Raw genomic sequence first — 24,233 nt, forward strand, 5'->3', positions numbered from 1 at the left:
GCTAATCATTCAGCACAGCAAGGTCATTACAGGCTTTGAATTGAGAGCTGAGAGTGTTAAATTACTGACCTAGAATAAAAGAGATCTGGGGGGCTCTCAAGAAAGATAAAGGGATTCCGGCTAGCAAAGTGCAAGCCCAGCAACCTCGCTTCTTAACAATATTATTTTTTTTAATCCTCTCTGTCTCCACAAGTCTTTTCTGGGATGAAGAAAGATCTGCTGGCAGAGAAATTAGGTTAGGGAACTCAGTGACATCTTCTGAGAGTTGCGGCCCAGGTGTTGGCAACCCGAGGAGGCCTGCAGAGCTGCCCCTGCTCTCTTTGCTCCTGTCTTGTCCATTTCAAACAGTGGAAGTCAAATATTTGTCTTTCATCACATTAGATACATTTATGATATTCTGAAACATAGTGTCCCACAAAGGGATTCAAGATGCCTGAAAAACCCGTACCATGTAGCCCCCAAATATTTTTTTCTTTCTTTTCACTTTTTTTTTTTTTTTGTCTTTTTCCTTTTTATCGGTACCAGGGATCAAACTCACGACTGCCTGCTTGCAAGGCAGGCGCTTATGCCGCTGAGCTAAACCTCCAGCCCCATAGCCCCCAAATATTTAAAAAATATTTTATTGTCTGATTCAAAGCTACTTCCAATCCATTTATTTTTTGTAATGGGTATATTATTGTATGTAATAGTCTCCCTTCTTTTTTCTATCCTAGAGATTGAACCCATGGTCTTCACACTGAGCCCCAGCCCCAACCCTTGTACTATTTTTCTTTTTTTAATTTTGAGGCAAGATCTTGCTAAATTGCACGGTCTGGGTTTGAATTTATGATCCTTCTGCCTCAGCCTCCCAGTTCTGGGATTACAGGCATGTGCCAGCCCAGCCTTCCCTTATTTTAACAACAACAAAAATGTCTCATCGTGAATGAATTTGACACTTCTGCTCTATGTTGTAGTGGCTGTTCTGAAGACAATCACTTACATTTCTTCATACTTTGCTAACATTGATATCTGTCCTACATCCATTTTTGTAGTTATTTCTAAATCCAGGCACCAGTCATTGCCTCTAGAAAATATTGACTTCCTAAAATGAATATTTTTAGAAAACTCCTGAAGTCACCTCTGACAGACATTCTCTGCCCAGCGAAGTCCTGACAATGGCTAACAGTAGCCTTCTGTGCTCAGCCGCTGTGCAGTGGGCGCTAACACATCGAGCTCTTGGCAGTCGTGTGCAGCGAGCATTCTGATTGTCACCATGTTATAGATAAAAACGAACTGAAGCACAGAACAGTCACATACCTGGCCCAGCTCCACGCATCGCATCGAGGAAGCCGTGTGACTTGGTTCCCTTGAGCTGGTACCTCTTAAAGTCTGTGTGCAGGCGAATCCCCAGGGAGAGGGTTAGGGTGCAGGGTTGGGTTTGGTGGGGCTGGGATGGGGCTGGAGAGCCAGGTTTCTGTCAGGTGATGCTGGTGCTGCTGTCCTTGGCTTACAGTAGCAAAAACCATAGGCATTTTTTATATCACACCTGCTCTAAAAAATTTTTAGTTATAATTTCTAATTTCTCATTTCAACAGGCATTTCTACAAATTACACATACTGGGTTTGTTGTTGTTTTTTGTGTGTGTTTTGTTTTGTTTTTTGCAGTACTATGGATTGAACTGAGGCTTCACACTCAGCACCATTCCAGCCCTTTTATTTATTTATTTTTTTGTCTTTTTCGTTTTTATCGGTACCAGGGATCGAACTCACGACTGCCTGCTTGCAAGGCAGGCGCTTATGCCGCTGAGCTAAATCCCCAGCCCCCAGCCCTTTTTATTATTATTACTTTTTTTTAATTTTCTTTTTGAGACAGGGTCTCCTTATGTGGTTCAGGCTGGTCTTGGGCTCACTTTGTAGCCCAGGCTGGTCTCGAACTTGCAATGATTTTCCTGCCTCAACCTCCTAAGTGCTAGAATTATAGGGGTGCAACACCATGCCTGGGTCATACTGAGTTGTTTTTTTTTTGTTTTGTTTTGTTTTTTGGGGTTTTTTTGGTACCAAGAATTGAACTCATGACCTTGCACTTGCCAGGCAGCCACTTATGCAACTGAGCTAAACCTCCAGCCCCATACTGATTATTTGATACTAGTATTTTACCTTCTTTTTTATTTGAGGTAAATATTATAAAATAGGAGTTGAGGATGTGGCTCACTGGCAAAGCATTTACCTGGCATGTGCAAGGCACTGGGTTTAGTCCCCAGTATATGTATATTATTTAACTTTTTTTGGTCTTTTGAGACAGTCTTGCTACAGGATGGCCATGAGCTCACTTTGTAGCCCAGGCTGCCTCAGCCTCCCAAGTGCTGGGATTATAGGCCTGTACCATCATGCCTGGCTCACGTTAACCATTTTAAGTGTATGGTTCTGTGACATTACATACATTCACATCTGTCTGCAGCTGTCATTGCCAGAACCTTTTCAACTTTCCAAACTGAAACTCTGTGCCCATTAAACCCTGACTCATCATTCCCTCTGCCCTCCGGCTCTTGGAAACCATTGCACTCCTCCCTCCTATCTCTACGAATCTGATTTTTCAAGGAACCTCATAGAACTGGATGCTTATAGTAGTCTTTTTGTTGGAATAATGTCTCCAAAGTCCATCCACGTTTGTATGCATTCGTTAGCTTTCCACTACTGTAATAAATACTTGAATTAATAACAAGCATAGGTTTGTTCTGGCTCACAGTCCCGGGGCTTTCGTTCTGTTCTGGCCTGGCCCCACCATTCTGGCCTGTGGTAAGGCAGCCAATCATGGTTTACCTTACTGCCTAGATGTAAAAAGGAAAGAGACAGGAAAAGACCAAGTTGATGTTCAAGCTATTGTTTGTGTTCCTTACTTAAAGTAAATCTTTAAAGGCTTGGCCGGTAAAGTGAGTTTTTAGTATGGATTTCTAATAAAATTTATATCTATAGCTGGTTTGTGATTTTCAGTCACAAGCATTTTGAGAAATGTCCTTTGGTCAGTAGAAGGTTGGTAATTTGATAAGTGGTACCAAATAAAGAATTAGAAAATGCTGATTTCTAAAACCAATACTAAGAGGGCTTATGGCACAGAGAAAGTTTGGAATGAATTAATCCAAGATGTCACCTGACAAAAACAGGTATTCAGGGGCTAGGCGATCTCTCTTTGGTATGTTTCTGTTCTCCTTTAACCTTTCTCCTGCTCTTTAACCATACAACGCCTTAGAGTCTTGTTGGCTAAAAGAGTTTGGTACAAGATCCTGCCTTACATCTGGCATTTTTTACTTATGTATCCTTAGAAACAAAATCTTCTGTTGCAAATAAGAAAGTAAATAATTGAAATAGAAATCTAACACATTATTAAGAAAATTTAAAGGTTTTTATAAAAACATCAGTAAGAAACTGATTTGTTTCTAGACTACTGAATCATTAACTTCTTTCTTCCTTTCTGTTTTTCTGTCTCTGTTTCTCTGTCTCGTTCTATCTCTTTTTGTCTCTGTCTCTCTCTACTTTCCATTCATAGTCCTGGAATTTGAAGCCAGAGCACTTTGCACTGAGTTATATCCCTAACCCTTTTCTTTCTTTCTTTCTTTTTAATTTTGACACAAAGTCTCACAGAGTTGCCTGAGGTGGACTCAAGCTTGCAGTCCTTTGGCCTCAGCCTCCCAGAATGGTGGGGCTTCAGGCAAGCACCACTGGTTAGCATAAGATACTACCTTTAATCACATGTGTATGGACAAGACATAGCATTATAGTGCATACCTATAGAATACTATAGTGCTCTTATTTTAGTAGTTCAAGTTAATGCAGTGGATTTGAACTTCAAACGGTAAAACAAAACAAAATTATCTTTTTGCCAAAGTCAGAAAAATGAGTACCTGAAATGTATATGTTGATTTACCAGTAGCTTTAGAATGTATGGCACTACTGAAAGAAACTGCATTTATTTTCTAAAAAGTAAGATCAACTTTGGAGATAAGGCAAACGCTGTAAAATAAAAGATGACTCTGGCAGTAACAGTAGCAGAGTGACACAGGCCGTGTTGAAGTGATAGCCATCGAGGAGAGAATAGAATCATATCAGTTAGTCTGATATGGGTGTATCTAAAGGCACAAGCCCTGAACCCTTTACCGTCTGTCATCCTGTTACCATTTTCCACTGTGATCAAATCCAAGAAGACCTGCCCCGTCTCCAGTACATTTGTATGAAACATTTTTTAAAACCTAACTCACATCATTTTGGTTAAGAGCAAAGGATGATGGTTTGAGATTTACTTGCTGGGGTTTGAACCAAGAGTGCTGATACATTTAATTATTTCAACCTGAGTATGGTAGTACATACCTATGATCCCAGAACTCTGGAGGCTGAGGCAGAGAATTATAAATTCAAGGCTAACCTGAGCCACACAATGACACCATGTCTTAAGATAATAATAATAATAATACTTTCAGTTCTTAAATGAGGTGAAGTGAAAATGAGCTCTTGAATGAGGTGGTATTGAAGAAGGGCTTTCTAACATTTAAGGAGGCCATATATAATATGGAACTAAATCAAATTCAATGGTTTGGGTCAGTGTCAACCATATGGGGATGACTTGGTTCTTGATTTGGTTCTTATCCAATTTGTTTTCCAGAATCGTGGAAAGAATTAAGTTCGTGAACAAGGCACCACTGTAGGGTTAGGTTTTCAGTGAAATCGACAGTTGATACTAATGGGAACTAATCTGTGTGAGAACAAAGGGATGACATAAAAGGACCCAAAAGCTATAGCTACAGACAACAACATAATGAAATTTACTCATTTAAAGGAGGGGAATGTGGAAACAGAAAAGTCTTGTTTAAGGATGGGACATGTAGCTCAGTATAGAGTCATTGCCAGCACACTTGATGCTCAGCGCTGCAAAATAAATGAATAAATAAACAAATAATGATTTTTAGTACCCTACGGATATGCAGCAAGTGGGCAAAACCAAGGAAGAAATTAGTACCTTATTGAGTTGAAAAGCCAAAGAAAGCCGGGTGAGGTAGCACATGACTATAATCCCAGTACTGGGGAGGCTGAGCAGGAGGATCAAGTTCAAGGCCAGCCTGAACTATATAGTGAGACCCAGCCTCATAAAAAGAAAAGCAAAATAAGAAAATATGTGATTGACAGGAAAACAGACAAAAGCTGCTGTGAGTCCAACACAGACACTGTTGCCCCCTGGGGAGGGGCGTGGAGTCTGCAGGTGTCCAAGGGAGCCTCAGCCGCAGCAGCAGGAGAGCCAGGTGACAGAAAGGTACAGAGGCTGAGAGAGAGCTAAGAGAGAGCAGGTGACAGACTTGAGACATGTAAGAAAGAAGCAAGACATGAGGGACAGCAGGCATGAGATGTCACAGGCACACTGGAGCATTCTGAAGGGAAACAGTCTTGGTCCAGAAGTTGTTTCTATCAATATAGGGGCCAATTCCCCGTGAAACCATGAAAACACCATTACTCTGGATTTTGAGTAAATTTAGGGCTTAGAAAAGGAGCTTAGGGACTTTGTGGGAACAAGAGAAATGCAAGATTTATTAATTTAGTTTTAAAGCATTTCTAAATTATTATAATAACGTGTATCTTTTTTTGTTTTTGAGTCGGGGTCTTGCTATGTGTTTACGCTGGCTTTGAACTCACTCTGTAGCCTAGGCTGATCATTACATTTGCTGTGATTCTCCCACCTCAGCCTCCCAAATCCTGGAATCATAGGCGTATGCCACCACACCTATTAAAATAACAGCTGGCATACCTGGGTGGGACTCGAATGCCAGCCTTTCACTTAACAGCCAAACATGCTAATTGATTGCACCAAAGTGTCTGGCATGCAGTGAAGAGCAGGGATGCAGTTGCTTCACCTCGGTGCTTTGTGCATTAGGCTGAGCTGGAGTTACCAACCTTGTAAGAGAGTGGTTCCTTCACACACAGGGGGAAGCAAATGACAGTCCTCTCACTCCTCCCATTGTACCCCAGTGACAGAGCTAGCATAGACAGACATAGTAGATAGGCAAATGTGAGTTTACTACAGCATGTCAGGCCTTCAGCAATAAGCTTTGAAGTTATAGAGCTTTAAAAAGGAGATTGGAACCATGCATGGGAACCTATACCTGTGGTCCCAGCACTCAGGAGGCTGAGGCAGGAGGATCACTGAGATTTCAAGGCCAGTCTGGGCTACATAGTGAGACCCTGCCTCAAAAAAGAAAGAAAGGAAGAAAGACAAGATAAGGAAAGTTTGAAACAGTAAAAAACAAAATACCTCCGGCAGGGTTTTAAGAATTATAAACTAAGATCCCATGGGAACAGTTTACTTGCCAGAAAGCAGGTTGTGAGGACAAGGTTCCCTGCCAAACCTTGGAGAGCATCTGTTTGTTGATCAACCTGTCTAGAAGCTTTCTCTGTGCCCCCTAGCAACATGCCAGTTTGGGACAAGTGCTCTGTCCCACTTCTATTTTAGGAAGGTTCTTGATGGGATCTGGTGACAGAAGAGCACTTGGCAAAGTAACCAAGGAAAGAAACTTCGATGTTGTGTATGCTTCCCATTGCAGAAGCTTCTCAGACCTCTCAGGCCATTTCTGTCTTTGTAATGCCCTTAAAATACGATCTCCCTGATGTCATGGTTGGAAAAGTAGCTCGGATACTGCGGATTACTTAGGCAGAAAAACATCTTGGTAGGAAATGTCAGTGCTTAAGGTTTAGGATGAACTGATAAGCCGATGTGGGTTTTGTTTCATTTTGTTTTTGTTTCATGTTTTTTTGAGTCAGTGTCTCACTCTATAACTCAGGCTGGTCTCAGATTTGCTATATAGTGTGGGCTGGTTTCAAACCCTCCATTCTCCTGCCCCAGCCTGCCCAATGCCGGAATTACAAGCATGCATCACCACACCTGGTTCTGATTTTTCTTTTTCCTTTTTTTTTTTTTTTCCTGTTATGGAAATTCTGAATCTTAAATTGGTTCACTTATCCCTAGACAGTGACAGAAGATTGATTAGTCCTGTTTAATTTAGGGAGGATTTTTTAGAAACCAAAGATCTTGGCTGTTCTTCTCATAACTGGGCCAGTGATGGTAACGAGAAGATGAGGAAGGTTCTGAGCACTTGGTGTGAAGCAGGTCTCTATTTTCTGTACCACCTGTTTCTTCATGGCAGTGGAGAACCTACAACCTGCAAACCTCATGATGCAAGCTGGTTCCAAAGGTACTACAATATATCTTAAAACTACACCTTGTCAAATTTCTCCTAGATACAGAATCTTATTGTTTACTTTCTTGTGTGGTGTACTGTATGTTTGGACAACAGAGTAGTAGATGACTGCACAGCAGAGCATTAGAAGTTTAGCAATACCATATTAAATTTCCGTGGAGAGACTGCTTTGTAGCAATCTGTCAGAAAAAGCTGTTCAAGTATGTTGTCTAAAGGACTTCAGGACCCTGCCGCATAGATCAGACTGTCATGTCTCTTGCAGACAAAGGATCCAGACAGATTTTTTACACTTCTCATTCACAATTTAAAAAGAAACAATCGGATCTCTATTAACTGAATGAAAGAATATCTGCATTATGCTACCTTGTGTAAAAGAGGAAAAATAAAAATGTATGCTTATAACTGCTCATTTGAGGAAAACTATGCATGCAGGAAGAATAAGCTGGTTATCAGTGAGGTTTATTACTTATGGGGCATTCATGGAATGGAGTAAAAACGGATACAGGAAGGCAGCATCTGCAGAAGGTTTTAGTATAGCACGTACTTTTGGAACTAGGATAATGTTTCATATGTACAAGTAGTAAACATATATATAGTGGTTAAGATTGGGAGGATGTTAACACTGAATTCCAGCAGAAACAAAGAGGCAAATCGTATTTCAAAGGAAAAATAGAACTGTCCTGATAAGGCACAGGGAGACTGACCTAGGAACTATGGAACACAGTATTTGGACCATGTAGCCTCAGGCTAAGCATAATTTTTTTTTAAAAAGTGTTAAATTCTAATTAATAGGCTGCTTTTTCTCAGGAATAAGTTATTTCTATACGTTTTAGCATTGAGCAAATAAAATATAGACAATAAGCAGATTTCTCACTCTGGACAGAAGAAAGTTTCAGATATGGAAAGGAGAATAGATTTAAGGTATCTTGTGGGTTAAATTCCATCGGTGAGAACTTGTGGGTGCTAATGTGGATATGATTTTATATAGTGTGTACATATAAACCTCAGTCTTTTCTTTCCCTTTCTCTCTCCTTTGTCCCTCCATCCCCTCCCTGGCTCACTTCCCAACTTCCTTCCTTCCTTCCTTCCATTCATAGGAGACAGGGTCTCATTATGTTGCCCAGGCTGGCCTTGAGCCACTGGACTCAAGTGATTCTCCTGCCTCAGGCTCCCAGTTAGCTGGGACTAGAGACACACACCACTGATCCTGCCTGTAGATCTCCTTCTTACCCCTGTATTCTGAGAGTGCCTTGGAAGCAGTGATGCTTTCCCAGATCTTGGTTTCCAAACACTGTTCTTTACCAAAAGCACGGGTAACCAGTGAAGTGACTGGCTCCAGGGTGGGTAGGGAAGAGCAAGAGGAGTCAGGAATATCTTATTCCATCATAAAGGAAATAACTGATCAAAGAATTACATGGGCTTAAAAAAAAAAAAAAAGAATTACATGGGCTTGTCTAAAGGACCAGAAATGAGCTTGAGGGGGCTTCTGTAACCAAATCTGGGCTGTCCCACCACTGCAGTAAACTATGATAGGAAAGAGTTATATAATCTTGGAATAAAGAGTTATATAATCTTGGAACTCATGAATCCACCAGATCTAAATAAATAAATAAGATGGAAATGCTCCTTTTATTGTAGAAATTCAACTTACAAATGTAAGTAAAATGATATATTAGAAAGAAGATCACTATTTGGCAAAACCATTACATTATTATTGCTTCTGGTAGAAATTACTGATAGACATTGAATTAGCAAATAGAAGCTTGAGGGGTAACAGTGTATTCCCACTGCCTCAAGCTATCTCCCCACATGATACTGGCTGACTGCATAGTGGAAACCCCAGCAGATTCACCTTAATCAAATGAACAAAATTAACATCACCATTAACTACTCCACTGCACGGGCCTCCTGATGTGGGATAGGACCCATCATCACCTTTGTGATAATCCTGCCCAGGGTGCATAACCTGAATCTAATCATGGGAAATTATCAAACTCAACTTGAAGCACATTCTACAAAGTAACCTGTAATTTCTTAAAAAAAAAAAATACAAAGGCTCAGGAAGTCCTTCAGATTAAGAGACTAGAATCAGGATAGCTAAATGCAATGTGGATCTTGGCTTCTCGCTTTTTGTAAAGGAGGCATGATTGGTGAACTGTTGGTAGATCTGTAGATTATAGTATAATATCAATTTTATATATAGGTTTGTTAATTGTATGTAAGCACATTCCTTAGTTTTAGGAGCTATACCATGTACAGGATGAAGGATCATCATGTCTACAATGAACTTCTAAGCAAGTCTAGAAAATAGTCATATGTATATTACACGTGTGTCTGTGTCTCAGAGGGGAGGGTAAGGAGGGAATTCCTAATTGAGAACAAATGTAATCTAGGTGAAGAGTATTTGAGAATTCTTTGTTGTTATAACTTTTTGGTAAATTTGAAATCATGTCAAACTTTTTAGAAATTAAAATTGTTCAATAAAACTGCAACAACTCAAAGAATGAAAGACTTTGCTCAGCAACATTGAAATACTGGTTTTGGAGAGAGCTGTCCAAGATAGCCATGTGGTACGCTTTTGTACAGCCTTTCAAATGTCTTTAGGCACTTTTTTGTTTATGTTAGAAAATGGACTGCTGTCTACTAAAAACCTTTTTAGATTAGATAAATACAACCAAAAATGAGCATGAACATGCATTCCACTTTATAGGTAGGAAGTTTCTTCTAGACTCCTGTGATGATGGTCTGCAGGCTTTATGACTTGGGTCTCTAATTCATTCCGAACACATGATAACAATACATAATGTTTTCTAAAGAGAAAATTTAAAGAACATATGTGTAAAACCAGTCTAAATTCCTTTGTGTTTTGGGAACTAACCATAGCTACAGGGGAGTGAATGGGACAGAAACTGTAACCTCCAGTGCCCACATCAGGAGCAGCAGGCAGAGGTGACCAAGGGCTCATTTCTCAGGGATAGAGAGACTAGAACCATCATGATGAGCAGAAGACAGGCGCCATTCTCTTCTACCCCACCTCTTGGAGGGAGACTCAGACACAGTTATGACTCCTGCCTGGGAAACAGCTTACAAAATTCCCAGGGCTCTGTGAGAAAGTCGTGGTCCTGTCTGTTCAGGATTTCAGTGATTCTCGATCATATCCCATTTGGATGTGTAATAATACAGTGAAATTTGAGTACACATTGTGAGTCAAAGTGCTAGCAATTGCAAAATAAACTATATGTTGCATTTCTTTTTTTTTTTTTTTGTCTTTTTCATTTTTATCGGTACCAGGGATCAAACTCACGACCGCCTGCTTGCAAGGCAGGTGCTTATGCCGCTGAGCTAAATCCCCAACCCCTGCATTTCTTGATGAATGGTAAAACCATCCTTTTGCTGGATTTTTTTTTGGTGGGGAGTCAAAATATTGCTGGGATTACTGCTTACGATCCCAGCTACTTAAGAGGCTGAGACAGGAGGATCACAGTTTCCAGGCTTACCTGGGCAATCAGTGAGATTCTGTCTCAAAAAAACAAACAAACAAACAAACAAAAACCTAAAAAAACACCTTTTTTTAAAAGCAGGGCTGGGGTCCTGGGGGTGTAGCTCAGAGATAGAGCACTCGCCTAGCATGCATGTGTGAGTCCCTGAGCTCAGTCCCTCACACTCAATAAAACAAAACAACTTTTGTGCATCAAAGAATAGTCCAGAAATTGAAAAAACATTTTACAAAATAAGAAAAAAATGATATGGAAATCGTGTATGTGATAAGGAATTGATACCTAGAATAAATAGGTAAAGAGCTCCTACAAATCAATAACAGCAAAACAGACAGCCCAATTTAAAAATGGCTGGGGCTGGGGATATAGCTTGGTTGTAGAGAATTTGCCTAGCAAGCATAAGCCCTGGGTTTTGTCCTCAGTACTATTTAGAAAAGAAGGAGGGAGAGGAAGAAGGAGAAGAAGGAAAGAAGAGAAAGAAAAAGAAGGACTTGAGCAAGACATTTTTCCAAATTTATTAATGGGCAATAAGCACCTGGAAAGATGCTCATTCAGTGTCATTAGTCATTGAGGAAATGCAAATCAGAACGGTGAGATGCCACTTCATACTACTAGATTGGCTAGGAAGGAAGGAAAAGTAACACATGTTGATGAAGATTTGGACAAACTGGAACTGTCATACATTCCAGTGAGAAGTGAAACAGGACAGCCACTCCAGAAAACAGCTTGGTGGTTTCTCAAAAGGTATGATGGCACATGCCTGTAGTCCCAGCACTCAGGAGGCTGAGGCAGGAGGATGGTTATGAGTTTGAGACCAGCCTGTGCTACAAAGAAGCTCAAGGCCAGCCTGAACTGCATAGCAAGACCCTGTCTCAAAATGATAAAAGAAAAAAAATCCATAGACTCTTGGATAGAGGTGTACATCCAAAAGAATTGAATGCCAGTCAGGAAGAGATTCTTGTGCACTGATGGTAGCAGCAGTCTTCACAGTAGTCAAAAGGTGAGAGTAACCCAAAGCCCATCGAAGGGGAAGGGCTAAGCAAGGTCCCACATGCATATGACGGAACGTTCTTCGTCCTTGAGAAGAATCGTAATACATGCCACAATATGTGTGCACTGTTGCCAGAGTTATCCTTAGTGAAATTAGCCAGATACACAAGGGCAGATGTTATATGACCCACTTACATGGGTACATAGACTAGGCAGATTTACACAGACAGGAAGAAGAATAGTGGTTAGTAGGTCTGGTGGAAAGCTGGAAAAGGGAATTATTGCTTAATGAATATATGGCTTTTCTTGGAGGTGATGACAAAGTTTTGAATATAATGGTGATGGTTACATAGCATTGTGAATATACTTAATGCCATTGAACTACACACTTAGGAGTAGCTAAAATGATAAAAAAAATTATATTTTATCATATTAAAATTTTTTTCTGAGATAAATGTGTAGCTTAATGGTAGGGTGCTTACCTAACATGTGAAGCCCTGGGTTCATCCCTTGACACCAGAAAAAGAATGGCATATACGGATAGTCCTAGCACTTCGGGAGGCTGAGGCAGGAGAATCACAAATTTGAGCCCAGCCTGGGCAACTTAGCAAGACCTTGTCTCAAAATAAAAAATGAAAGGAACTAGGCATATAGTTTAGAGCAAAGACCTTGGTTCAATTTCCAGTGCTGAAAATAAAGTAGGTATGGGTAAATACATTACATTTCTAAGAGGAATATTAAAAAATTATAGGTTTTTCTCTATAGCTTCTATACTAACAGAGGAGGTATAACAAATTCTTTCAAACTTTACTAGTACAGTAGACAGCAGAAAAACAGTTCACTGGAAAGCTAGAATAAGATGTCAGAAACCAATTAAATACAATAAAAAGTCACTTACTACCTCACAGTGACTTTAATGTTAAGTAGAGAAACAAAACGATCCAGAAAAGTTAAAATGAAAAGCATAGAAGTAGATATACCAGGAAAATACTAATAAAAAAGTTAATATTGAAATATGATTCAGACATTAGACTAAAGAGCAAGCTTTTAAAAAAGATATAAAACATAGACTTTAGATATTTCCAGCGTTAACAGTTGCAAATATTCATTCTACCTGGTATTAGCTATTTTCTTCTTATCTTTTTAAGTAAACTACCACGCATAGTTAGGCAGCGTCTGTGTGTTGGGTCACAAAGTAGAGACAAAGATGAATGTGACCTTACTCCATACAGCTTGCAGTCTGGTTGGAGAAAGAGGCCCAGGAACTTTACAACAAGAGAGCAAGTTGTATCTTAGAGGACAAATGAGAGTTGATAGGACTCTGGTATGGGGAGAGAATCAGGGGGAAAAAACTATGTGAAACGTGGCATTGAGACAGGTTTTAGATCTACGCTAAGGGTGTGGTTTCCCGAAGTAGCTCCTCCGCACCTTAGACCACCCCTTTCCTCCTCAGGAAGGCAGCACGCTGCAGGACTGCTTCTTTAGGGGCTTGCTTCATAGATTCAGGCAGCGGTTAGTGTGTCAGCCTTCATCTGCTGCAGGGTGGCCCGCCCCATTTACCTGCAACGGCTCATCTGCCTTGCATAAAACAAGGGGGGTTCCTATTCCCATGGCTTTGAGAAAACGTCTCTTCTGTCATAGTCATTTGCCAGGCATTGTTTTCTTACTTCTTCGTGGTGCCTTAAAGGTAGATTTCTATGCTAGTTTTCCATGAGAAAGCAAGGGTAGATAATTCACATTTTCATTACAGCACTGCTAATTTAAAGAGACTGATTTTTTTCCCCTAAGGAAAAGATTGATTTTATCCCAAGTGACACATGCTGTCTGTTACAGACCATAGATGCTTTTCCCTAAAGGTGGTGTGGGTGAAGGGAAATGAAATGGTTGTCTTCTAAAAACTGTCCCTTTTCAGTTCAGAGATGCTTACACACACACACACACACACACACCACCATACACATTCACACAGACACACACACTGCCTTTAAATGAAAACTGGCATTTGGAATTACCAGGTCCAATCAAGCCTCGCCATCTTCAGTGTAAGGTCTTCTCCACAACCATTAACATGTTTTCCACTCATGATTTACTTGTCAGAGAAGTCAGGAGTTTTCTGGAACCTGAAGTCTGCGTGGTGGAGATGATTACTGGATAATTGCCTATTCTTCTGTGGAATTTCCATTTTTAGACTACACCAGACTCCTGGGCCTTTCTTTCTTTGGCAGGAAAACCCAAAGGCCAGGGAGTGTGTTTTTTCCCTTCCCTGGCCTGTTTAAACAGTGACTCACTTGGGCCCCACAGCTTTGCTTCACACTCACCTAGGGATGACCTTCTGCCCTTCTTCCTATTTGCCCTTGGTAGCCTTTGGTGGCCTTTTTATCCAGGATTTGTCTGGCTTATATCAGAAAGTGTGCAGAACCACCCCTTGCTGGACAGACAGTCCAGTTGTGTCCCCATAAGCCATGATGTGCTATGGCAGCTGGAATAGGACTGGGGACAGTAGAGGAAGAATCGCTTGACTGGCAACGGCAGAGAGAGCTGAGTTAAAAAAAATAGCAGTGGCAGCATCACCCAGGTAACGACTGAGAGAGCCCCCTTTTAGAGGTGCTCTAGTGATGGAGCCGCTTGCTTAGGGTGTACATGTTGGGGTCGAAGCCCTCAGAGGAGCTGTGCTCCATGAGTTTCTGGAGGGATGAGGTTGTAGGAAAAGACTTCCCTATAGAAGCACTCAGTCTTGTCTAGAGTTCAGAGTTTTACTGGGGAGAAAAAGAGCCCCTTCTTCTTGGCAGTGATTCTATTGGTCTTGAATTTTTAATTTGATTTCAGTCTCCTAAATTCCAACTAAGGATAGTCTCTTAATTTTTCTCTTTGCAGTTTTAACAGTGTGTGCCAGGGAACTCACATTCTGTTTCGGGAATTCAGCTTTATCCAAGCCACACCCCACAACAGGGCATCATTTTTACGGGCCTTCTGGAGATGCTTCCGAACAGTGGGCAAAAATGGTGGTAAGTTTTTCCAGTTTCTTTTTTCTTGTTGTTTTTCTCTCCTCTCCTTTCCTTCTTCCTTCTTTCCTCTCTGATTTTTGTGTGTTTCTATAAATACTATTTAAATGCATGCTCTTCAAGGCTTTAGAAATATCTTACTTTGCAGGAAGTATGTCTTGGGCCAGAAATACTGTACTATTACTACCACCACTATCATTGCTAATGATACCTACTAGGAACCAGGCTCAGATCCCAGACTTTCAGTATAATACTTCATCTCATCTTCACCGCTGTCTCCATGGTCCATACTGTAAGCCCCAGAAACCCAGAGGGGCTAAGTAACTTGTAACTTTAAAGGCTACAAGGTAAGTGCTGGACTTGGATTAAAACCCTGGCACTCTGACTCCAGAGCCCTTTCTCTTGGCAAATATTTAAATCCCGTGCAGTGAATACAAGAAATAATGTGAATAACGTGAAGGCAGACCTCACTCTGTTGCTTTCTCCTTTGCAACTTTGTGGTATTTACAAATTCAAGGTTTGTGGCAACTTCACACCAACCAAATATATTGGCATAATTTTTCCAATAACATATGTTCACTTCATATTTTGGGGATTGCAAATACTTCCTTGTGTTTTCTATGATGATCCTTGATGTTACTACTGCAGTTATATAAGACAATGAGCTTGGTGGATAAATTGTGTACCATGACAGCTCCACAAACTGGCCATTTCCACCTCTCTCCTCCTCTTCTCTGGCTCCCTATTCCCAACAGTCCTGAGGTTAGGCCAGTTAGTAACCCCACAGTGTCCACTAGGTGTTCAAATAAAACAGAGAGCTACCTGCTTGTCACTTGAAATCCAAACCTAGAGATGACTGTGCTGAGTGAGGAAGGCATGCCAAACCCTGAGATTGGCTGAAAGTGAGGCCGCTCACTCCAAGCAGCTGACTGTGAATGCAAAAGGAAAGTTCTTGAAGGAAACTGCCAGTGCTTCTCCAGTGAAAGAGTGAAACGGCCTGTTGCTAACGTGGAGAGAGTTAGTGGTTAAATGGACCCAGCCAGCCACAGTATTGCCTTAAACCAACCGTAATGCAGAGCAAGGCCCCAGCTCGCTTCAATTCTATAAAGGCTTAGAGAAGCTGCAGAAGAAAAGTCTGAAGCTGGCAGGGGTTGGCTTCTGAGACTGAAGGGATGAAACTATCTCTGAAATATGAAAGTGCAAGCTGAAGCAGTGGGCACTAATGTCGAAACTCCAGTGAGTTAGCTGAGCTAACTGAAGAGGGATGCCTTCAGCTACAGGTTCTCACTGTGGACAAAAGAACTTTAACAACAACAACAAAAAGGCCTGGACTTAACTCAGTGGCACGAATGCCTGCCTGGCAAGCACTAGGTGGTGAGTTCAAACCTGGTACCAAAAAAAAAAAAAAAAAAAAAAAAAAAAAAAAAAGAGCCTTGCACTGGAAGAAGACACCTCTAGGGCCTCCGTGGCTGGAGAAGAGATGGCAGTGCTGGGCTTCAGCGTCCACTCAGGAAGCAGCCCGCCTCTCTCCGAGGGCTGACATGGAGGAGGACGTGACCTGCTCATGCACTGCACCTTTCTCCAAATGCTAGGCCCTCTGGAGCCACATGGAATCCACTCTGCCAGCACTCTTCAAGTGTGACAAGCAAGCCTGGGGACACAGCTCTGTGTGCAGCAGGGCTGGTGCACAGGTTAAGCCACTGCTGGGCCATGGCTCAGGGGAAGGACTCCATTCACATACCATAGCTCTTGTGCAATGTACCTGCTCATCCCAGACTACAGCGGAGATGTGTAACACCTGCCAGCATCCACACTGCAGCATGTAGAGCAAGGAATAATTTCAATTTTCAAGCTTCATTACTTAACAAATATATTTTGTGTGGCCATATCTGCCACATACAGTGCCTCATTTGTCTGATGGATCTGGGAAAGGTAAATTGAAAACCTTCTGGAAAGGATTAACCATTCTAGATGCCATTAAGAGCATTATGATTCATGGGATAAAGTGAAAATATGGACATTAACAGGGTTTGGAAGAAGTTGGCTACTTCCCCCTGGGTGACGGAGGGATTCATGACCTGAGTGCAGGGGATAACTGCAGATGTGCTGGGAGAGCAAGGGAACCAGCGTTACAAGTGGAGCCTGGAGAGACGTGGTCCCACAGCAGCTTTGGATAGACGAGCAAAGTAAATGTTTCTTGACATGGATCCACTCTGCTAAAGGTGATATGAACATCATCAATGTTGAAATAACAACAAAGAATTTAGGATATTATATAAACTTAGTCAATAATGCACCAGCAAGATACGAGAAAATTAAACAAAAAATATATGAGAGAATCAACTCTAATTTTGAAAGTTTTACTGTAAGTAAAATGCTATCAAAGAGCATCACTACATGTGTTGGGAATGGTGGCACATACATGTTATCCCAGCACTTTGGGAGGCTGAAGCAGGGGGATCCAAAGTTTGAGCCCCACCTGAGGATCTGGAACTTAGTGACTTCACAAGATTCAGTCTCAAAAATAAAAAGGGCTGGGACTGTTGCTCAGTACAAAAACCCTCGGTTCCATCCCCAGTGCCACCAATATATAACAATATATGAGACTCCTTGAAGGCGTAGATGATCATTAGCATTTTTAGTGGTAAAATATTTTTACATTGTGCTATATACACTTTTTAAGACATAGTATACACCTAAAAGACTATAGTGTATACATGATATGCGTGCACTATGTTACTCCCTCTATTGGAAGAAATGATAGTCCTTTTATTGAAGATGCTGTGGAACCAAATGTGTAGTGTCTCTGACTACACATATAAAAAAGGAAACTCCTGAACAGATGTGGGGTGGGATCCAGGTGTTGGAGAAGCGAGGGACAAGCATACAGAGCAAGTTCTGAGACTATTTGATCCAAGCTGGGAAGAAAGAGTAGGAGTTATCCCTATTGACAAACGAAAGATGGTGTTCTCAGTAAAACATGCACTGAAGCTTAGGAGACCATGAAATATTTAGGGAAACTGAGCTCTGCAAGAGGAGTCCAGAAGGACGAGCGCTTAAATGGAGGAGAGGGATATTCTGAAAGATCTTTCTTTGCCCTGGAGAAGCAACTGGCTTTCCTGGATGTGATTTTAAGGCTTGCAGGTGGAGAGTGGCAGGGGCACTCCCGGGTCCTGAGGTTGTTCCCAAGGCGGAGTGCAGCATGGCTGAGGACAGAGGTGGGGAACAGAGGAGTCTGTAGAAGTCATGCAAGCCAGAGCCTGGGCATATCCATGGAGACGGAAAGGACCCTTTTAGGGTGGATTCTGTGGGACATGGGGATTGGAGTGGAAGGGAAGGTGAGCTAACAGCCCACTGAGAGAACCTCCAGGTTTCCGGCTTGGATGGCTGGGTAGAAGGGGAAGTACATTTGTTGGAGAAAACATGTATTTGTTTTTTAAAACATGGCATGATATAAGCATACATTTTATTGTTTGAACCATTTTAATTGCACATTTTTGCACATATTGTTCTGCAACCATTGCCATTGTCTACCACCATCCATCTGCAGAGCTTTTTAAAAACCAAATGTCTATATCCCTGAAACATGAACCTCCTGTGCCCTCTCACCTGCAGCTCCTGGGAACCATCATTCTGCAGCCACCTCTATGAATCTGGCTGCTCTAGGCATCTCATACAGTGGATCACTCAATATCTGTCTTTTGTGAATTGCTCGTTTCCCTCTGCCTGGGGCCCTCACAGCACACCCATATCGGAAATGTGTATCGGAATTTCCTTCCTCTTTAAGGTTAAATTCTGTTCCACCTGACTGTGGATAGCACATCTTTCACTCACTTTCTATGAATGGATACTCAGTGGCATCTACCTTTTGGCTCTTATGAACAGTGCAACATGTTGTTTTTGAAAAGTTGGTAGCCCAGCATGCTGGTGCACACCTGTAATCCCAGCAATCAGGAAGCTGAGACAGGAGGCTCGTCAGTAGCTTGAAGCCAGCCTGGGCTACATAAGAAGTTTAAGACAGCTGCACTGTTAAGCGAGACCCTATCTCAAAATAAAAAGAAAAATTGGCATTTCTTTTGGACTTACCTTAAAAGTTTATTGAGCAGCAGGAAACACAAGTCAGTTCTAGAAATACAGATTTAGGGAAATAATAAATTTCACTAAAGCTTTTCAAGGCACCTTAAAATGTGCTCTAGAAAATGTAAGTCCTTTGTATAGTTGAGTACTGTTGGTTTGCCATCTCATGATTTTATTCCATGGAGTATTAAGGAAGACACTGAGTGCAAGGGTCCACCTGGAGACTTCCTGTTGGTGAGGCCCGGGTGACACTACCCCCTAGGAGCCTCCTTTGCAGTAACTTCTTACATTGAGAATATTAAAATAGATTAAATAGCTTCAATCTTTTATTAACATCTTATTTTACATCTGTCCTCAGAAGTTGATTCTTATTCTTATCTTTGTATAATGTGTTTTACCAAATAAGTATTGAATAGCTTTAGGACGTGTCTTAGTGATCCTGAGTGAGAGAAGGACAATGCCTAAACCATCTCCTCTTCATTTAACAAGTGTTTCTGGGAGATTTGCCTAGCACAAGGTTGGCTAATTAGACAGATCCTGTGCTCTGCCGGCTTTCTTTGCATTTCCAAGGTCTCACTCTGCTCTAACCAGTGCTGTCCTACTTTATATGTAAGCCAGGTATGGTGGCATACACCTATAATCCCAGCACTCAAGAGACTGAGGCAGGAGGATTGCCAAGAGTTGAAGCTCAGCCTGGGGTAGCTACATAAGGAATTAAAGGTCAGGCAACACTACAAAGCAAGACTCTGTCTCAAAACAAAACAAAATAAAATAACTAAATAGATAACGTATTCTATAAGTAAGCACTAAGGTTTTTTTCAGAAGCTCCTATGCAGACTCTTAGTAGATCACTTCACTTCAACTATCCTGATGCATGCATAATGAGATGTATAGAGGGTTCTTTGCAGTGCTGCAAACAGAACCCTGACTTACTAATGTGCTGTTTCTATTTCAATCACTGCCTTGAGGGTAAGAGAGAGGGTTGATATAGGGTCTCACTATGTAGCTCAGGCTGGGTTTAAACTCACAAGATACTCCAGGCTGGCCACTAACTCATGTGATCCTCCAATCTCCGAAGTGTGGGGATTACAGACATGTACTGTCACACTCAACTCTAATCACTGCTTTTTTGACATGAACTAGCTCCAAAAAGCAATCCCAGTAGTCTCTTCATAAACACCCAAGCACAGTAAATACGCAGTTGAAGTTTGTACTGTTTCATTGGAATCTCTTTCCCAGTCCTTCCCTAGTCTCTCACCCCAGTTAAATTGAAGAATGGTATATACAACTAGAGCTGATTTTTGTGATATATGAAACACAGAGATAACTATGGAAAACAGGCTTCAGATAACCTTAGTTCTTTTCCTCATCTAGAAGTGGGGCCTCTTCAAGAATTTATTCACTGTCACAAGGGATTCGTGTAGCATTTGGACTCTCGGCAGATGTGGGTTTCTTTATCTTGCTCATAGCAGCTGCCCGTGATCCATCCAGCTGTTGAGAAGCGGCTCCAAGTTCTCCTGATTGTCCTGATTCTCCTGCTCTAATCAGGACCTAGATTTTATCCTGGATGTATATCATGCAACTGCTGGTTTCTTAAAGACCAAAAACATCATTTGTATATAGGTGATACTAAAACCTTTGGCTAAATAGTTTTAATAGATTCTGAGTTTTTTCCAGGAATCTTTGGAACATTTCAATCCCCAAATGTGTCAGTTCCCAGTTTTAATCCAACATGAACAAACCATCTTGGAGAGAGTATTTGAAAGGAAAAGGTTTATTAAGCCCATTTTTTCCCCCAAGTAGAATGACAGGTACCTACTCAGCCCAGCCACTGCTTACTGTTCTGCAGATAATTTCTTTAGAACATCATGTACATTTTTAGCATTATCAAGAGGAAACTAATTCTTAAGGGAGGCAGCAAAAGAGCAGAGTCCCAGAAAAACATATCTAAAAATGAAGCCACCTGTAGAAAAGTAAGAACCCAATTCCTTCTGGAAAGAAACAGTTTATTCCAGTTTTTAGCAAGTAAGGGAAGCGTATTATTTCTGCATGACTGAGTACTGAACGATGCTAATTTTCCTACATCTGAATTTCAGATAATCTTCTGAACACTTTAGGGAACCTCTTGCTATCTAGGCAGCTTGGGACTTTTGGAACCAAAAGATCTATTCAAATGTAAAAAGCCTTTAAAATTCAACTTCCCAGTATGGCATGTCTTACGTGGTATTGAAAGATCAATCTGAATTTTCCAAGTCTGGCAAAGATTGAAATTCCTTTGAAGTAAATCTTCACTGTTTAGGAATGTCCACTCAGAAAAGCTTTTTGTCCACAATTTATTTTCAATTAGAATTTAATTTTTGGCCCTGTGCGATTACAGACATTTTTTCAATTAATAAAATAATGTCAGGTACTTCCCTTTCTACCTTGAAAAAGTTCCTGCCAAGGAAGTTATCTTTGTGACTCAAACGATTAGAAGTTAGATCATCTGGAACCACTGTTTCCAGACAGTGGTGACTGTAGAAATTGAGAAACAGTTTATAAGCAGCTCTTTAGGCAGGCAGACTGACAAGAAGCACAGCAGCTTTTCATTTTTGTTTTAGTTGAGGCAGAGATGGGGGTGTCAGGGCTGAGGGACCAGACTCTAGGCCGGATTACCGGAGAAGAGGGCTTGCTTATGAGCCCCAGAGCTGCAGGCAGTTATGTGATTATTGGCTGCAAACCATACACCTGTGTGGCTTGAAAAACAGCCACTGGAAAATAATCGGTCAGACAATTCCTGCAGAAAAAGTGGGGTTGGAGATTGTTCACCCTTCTCCCAGCCAGAGCAGAGGGACCTTAAAACACAACAGGCATTGGATAGAGCCTCACGGTTTAAAAGGAAAAGGATTGAAGGTAATTTAGTGACATACATGTTTCATGACAGTTTGACATCATGATTTTTAGCTTTACCATGGTGCCATTGAGTAGCAAGTACTTCACTTTGAATTTCGCTTTTCCCCCAAGGGAGTGACGTGTAGCAGGACACTCTTCTGTGACGTGGGGCAGCAGCAGTGAGCAGCCACTGCTCCCTCCAGCCCCATGGTCCCTGGGCATCGATCACATTTTAGTGTGTTTTTGATGCATTTTTGATTTAAGGTTTATTGAAACATAACCCTATTGTACACAGAGGTGCACCTGTATACCAGCACAACATTCAGTGTCCTTTAGAGGAATCAACGAAACCTAGCACTCAGTAAGGTAAAATTCACAAAGTCTAGCACCCAGTTAAACATCATGAGAAATTAAAAGAAGCAGGAGAGTGTGATCCATAATCAGAATAAAAAGCAATTAATAGAAACACAGGCACAGAAATCACAGAGATGACAGGATTCACTACAAGACGCTTAAAAGTCTTTTAAAATCATATAAATATGTTCTTGTATATAAAGGAAAACATGAATATGATTAGGAGAAGAGTGGAAGATATATTACAAATCTAAATAGGGGGCTGTAGAGTGCTTATCTAACATGTACAAAGCCCTGGTTCAATCCCTAACACTGCACAATAAATAATAAAAGCCCTAAACAGCACTTCTAAAGATGAAAAATATAGTTTCTGTAGTGAAAATAATGACAGTTAACATTTAAGTAGTGCTATATAGCTGATGCTTGCTGATGCTCCCTCACAATAATTCGATGTCTTGCCAATGGTTTAGCTCAGCAGCACAAGCACCTGTCTGGCAAGCATGAGGTTATGAGTTTGATCCCCATTACAAAAATAATAATAATCCTATGTCTTGGGTAGATTTTACTGTTACCCCTAGCACACAAAATGAAATTAGGATTTTGAAAGTTAACTTGGTCTAAGCCACAAGCTTAGTAAGTGAAAAAGAGAATGTCCATTGAAGCCAGAAAACCTGACTCCAGCCAGGTGTGGTGGTGCATTCCTGTGATTCGAGCACTGGGGAGACGAAGGCAGGATGGTTTCTGGGAGTTTGAGACCAGCCTGTACTACAAAGCAACATCCTGTCTTGAAAAACCAAGAAAACAATAATAGCCATCACTTGTTAACTAGCTAGTATCTGATAGACACTAAATTTCATTTTCAAAGTGCTTCACTAAAAACAGGCCAAATCAAAGCTGTACTGCATTAAATAACACCAAATTACAGTAATATTCAGCACCCACTGCTACTTCCAAAAGAAAGATTTGAAAGATTTAGGTAATGATTTCTGTCATACATTCAACACTGTAAATAGTACCCGTCTTCTTTTGTATTCTGAGCCCAGTCTTTATTCTATGAAAGACATTGCATGCCATTTGTCAGCTAAGGACTCATGCGGGGGCCTTCAGTTAGGTTACCCTGGATTGTAGTGCTAGACCAGGCAGGCACAGGCAAACACCTGTGATCCCAGCATGCTGGGAGGCTGAGACAGGCGGACTGAAGGTTCAGGTTTACCCTGGACAACTTAGTAAGACCATGTCAGTTTTGTTTTTGTTTTTAAGAAGGGAGTGGTAGGTAGATGATGGGGATATTGTTCAATGCAAAAGCCCTGGATTCAGGCACTGAAAAGTTTTTTCCTTGGTACTGAAAAGCTTTTTTAAAGTTAAAAAAAAAAAACAAAACATGCCACCATTCCACCTAAAATCCTTAACCCAGTTCACATGAGGAGGGGAAAACGCTCCCAGTGCCTTGCCCACATTCCCGCAGGGCGCAGCTCACCAGGGAGGAGCTGCAGCTGCCCTTATTGGGCAGATGGCCTTGGATTTACTACCGTCCCCAGCTGCTCTGTGTCACCTGCTCTGCTTCCTGAGGCCCTGCAAGCATTTGTGCTTGTTCTCGTTGCTCTTGATTCAGAACAGGGGGCGTTGGGAGCTCTGGACTCCACTAGGTCTCCCTTCCCATTTCTCCTCAGTATCATCGTGGTGTCTCGTAAAAGTTAGAATGGAAAGAGGCCTTAGAAATCATTTCCTCTTAAAACTAGGTCTGGTTTTTTACAAATACATTTTTTCTTTTTGCTGTGGTAAAGTGCACATCATATGAAAGCTATCGTGTTACTCATTTTGAAGTGTGTGGCTCTGCGGCATTGCCTCTGTACACATGCACACACAGTTGTGCAGCCATCACACTGGTGCAGCTCCAGAGCTCTTTGCATCTTGCAAACATGCAACTCTGTACTCATTTTCCATTTCTCCTTCCCAGTCCCTGGAAACCACCATTATACTCTGTCCTCATGTATTCGGCTCTTTATTATCTAAGTGGAATTATACAATAATTGTTCTTTCTAGTGAATTTATTTAACTAAGTGTGATGTTTTTCAAGTTCATTTATGTTGTAGCATGTACCGGATTTTTCCTCTTTTTATGACTGCATGGTATTCCACAGTATGGATATACCATATTGTGTTTATCCCTTTAACTGCTGATAGACATTGTGGTGGTTGTGGGTAATGTTGCTGTAAACTTGGATATAT

The 24,233-nt window shown here is 41.2% G+C and overlaps 1 protein-coding gene across 3 annotated transcripts in view; it reads left to right on the forward strand.

Annotated features, from left to right (window-relative positions):
- The window catches only part of Cstpp1 (centriolar satellite-associated tubulin polyglutamylase complex regulator 1), a 189,841-nt gene that overhangs the window by 70,785 nt on the left and 94,823 nt on the right, over positions 1–24,233 (forward strand). For all 3 annotated transcript variants that reach the window (XM_013147470.3, XM_063227928.1, XM_003465145.5), the window contains exon 3: positions 14,576–14,706. In XM_013147470.3, the coding sequence (XP_013002924.2) occupies positions 14,576–14,706 (131 nt within the window). The remainder of the gene's footprint in view (positions 1–14,575; positions 14,707–24,233) is intronic.

The sequence above is a fragment of the Cavia porcellus genome, unplaced genomic scaffold (genome assembly GCF_034190915.1).
Source record: "Cavia porcellus strain 051 isolate PalLab524CR breed Dunkin Hartley unplaced genomic scaffold, mCavPor4.1 scaffold_17, whole genome shotgun sequence".
NCBI lineage: Eukaryota > Metazoa > Chordata > Mammalia > Rodentia > Caviidae > Cavia > Cavia porcellus.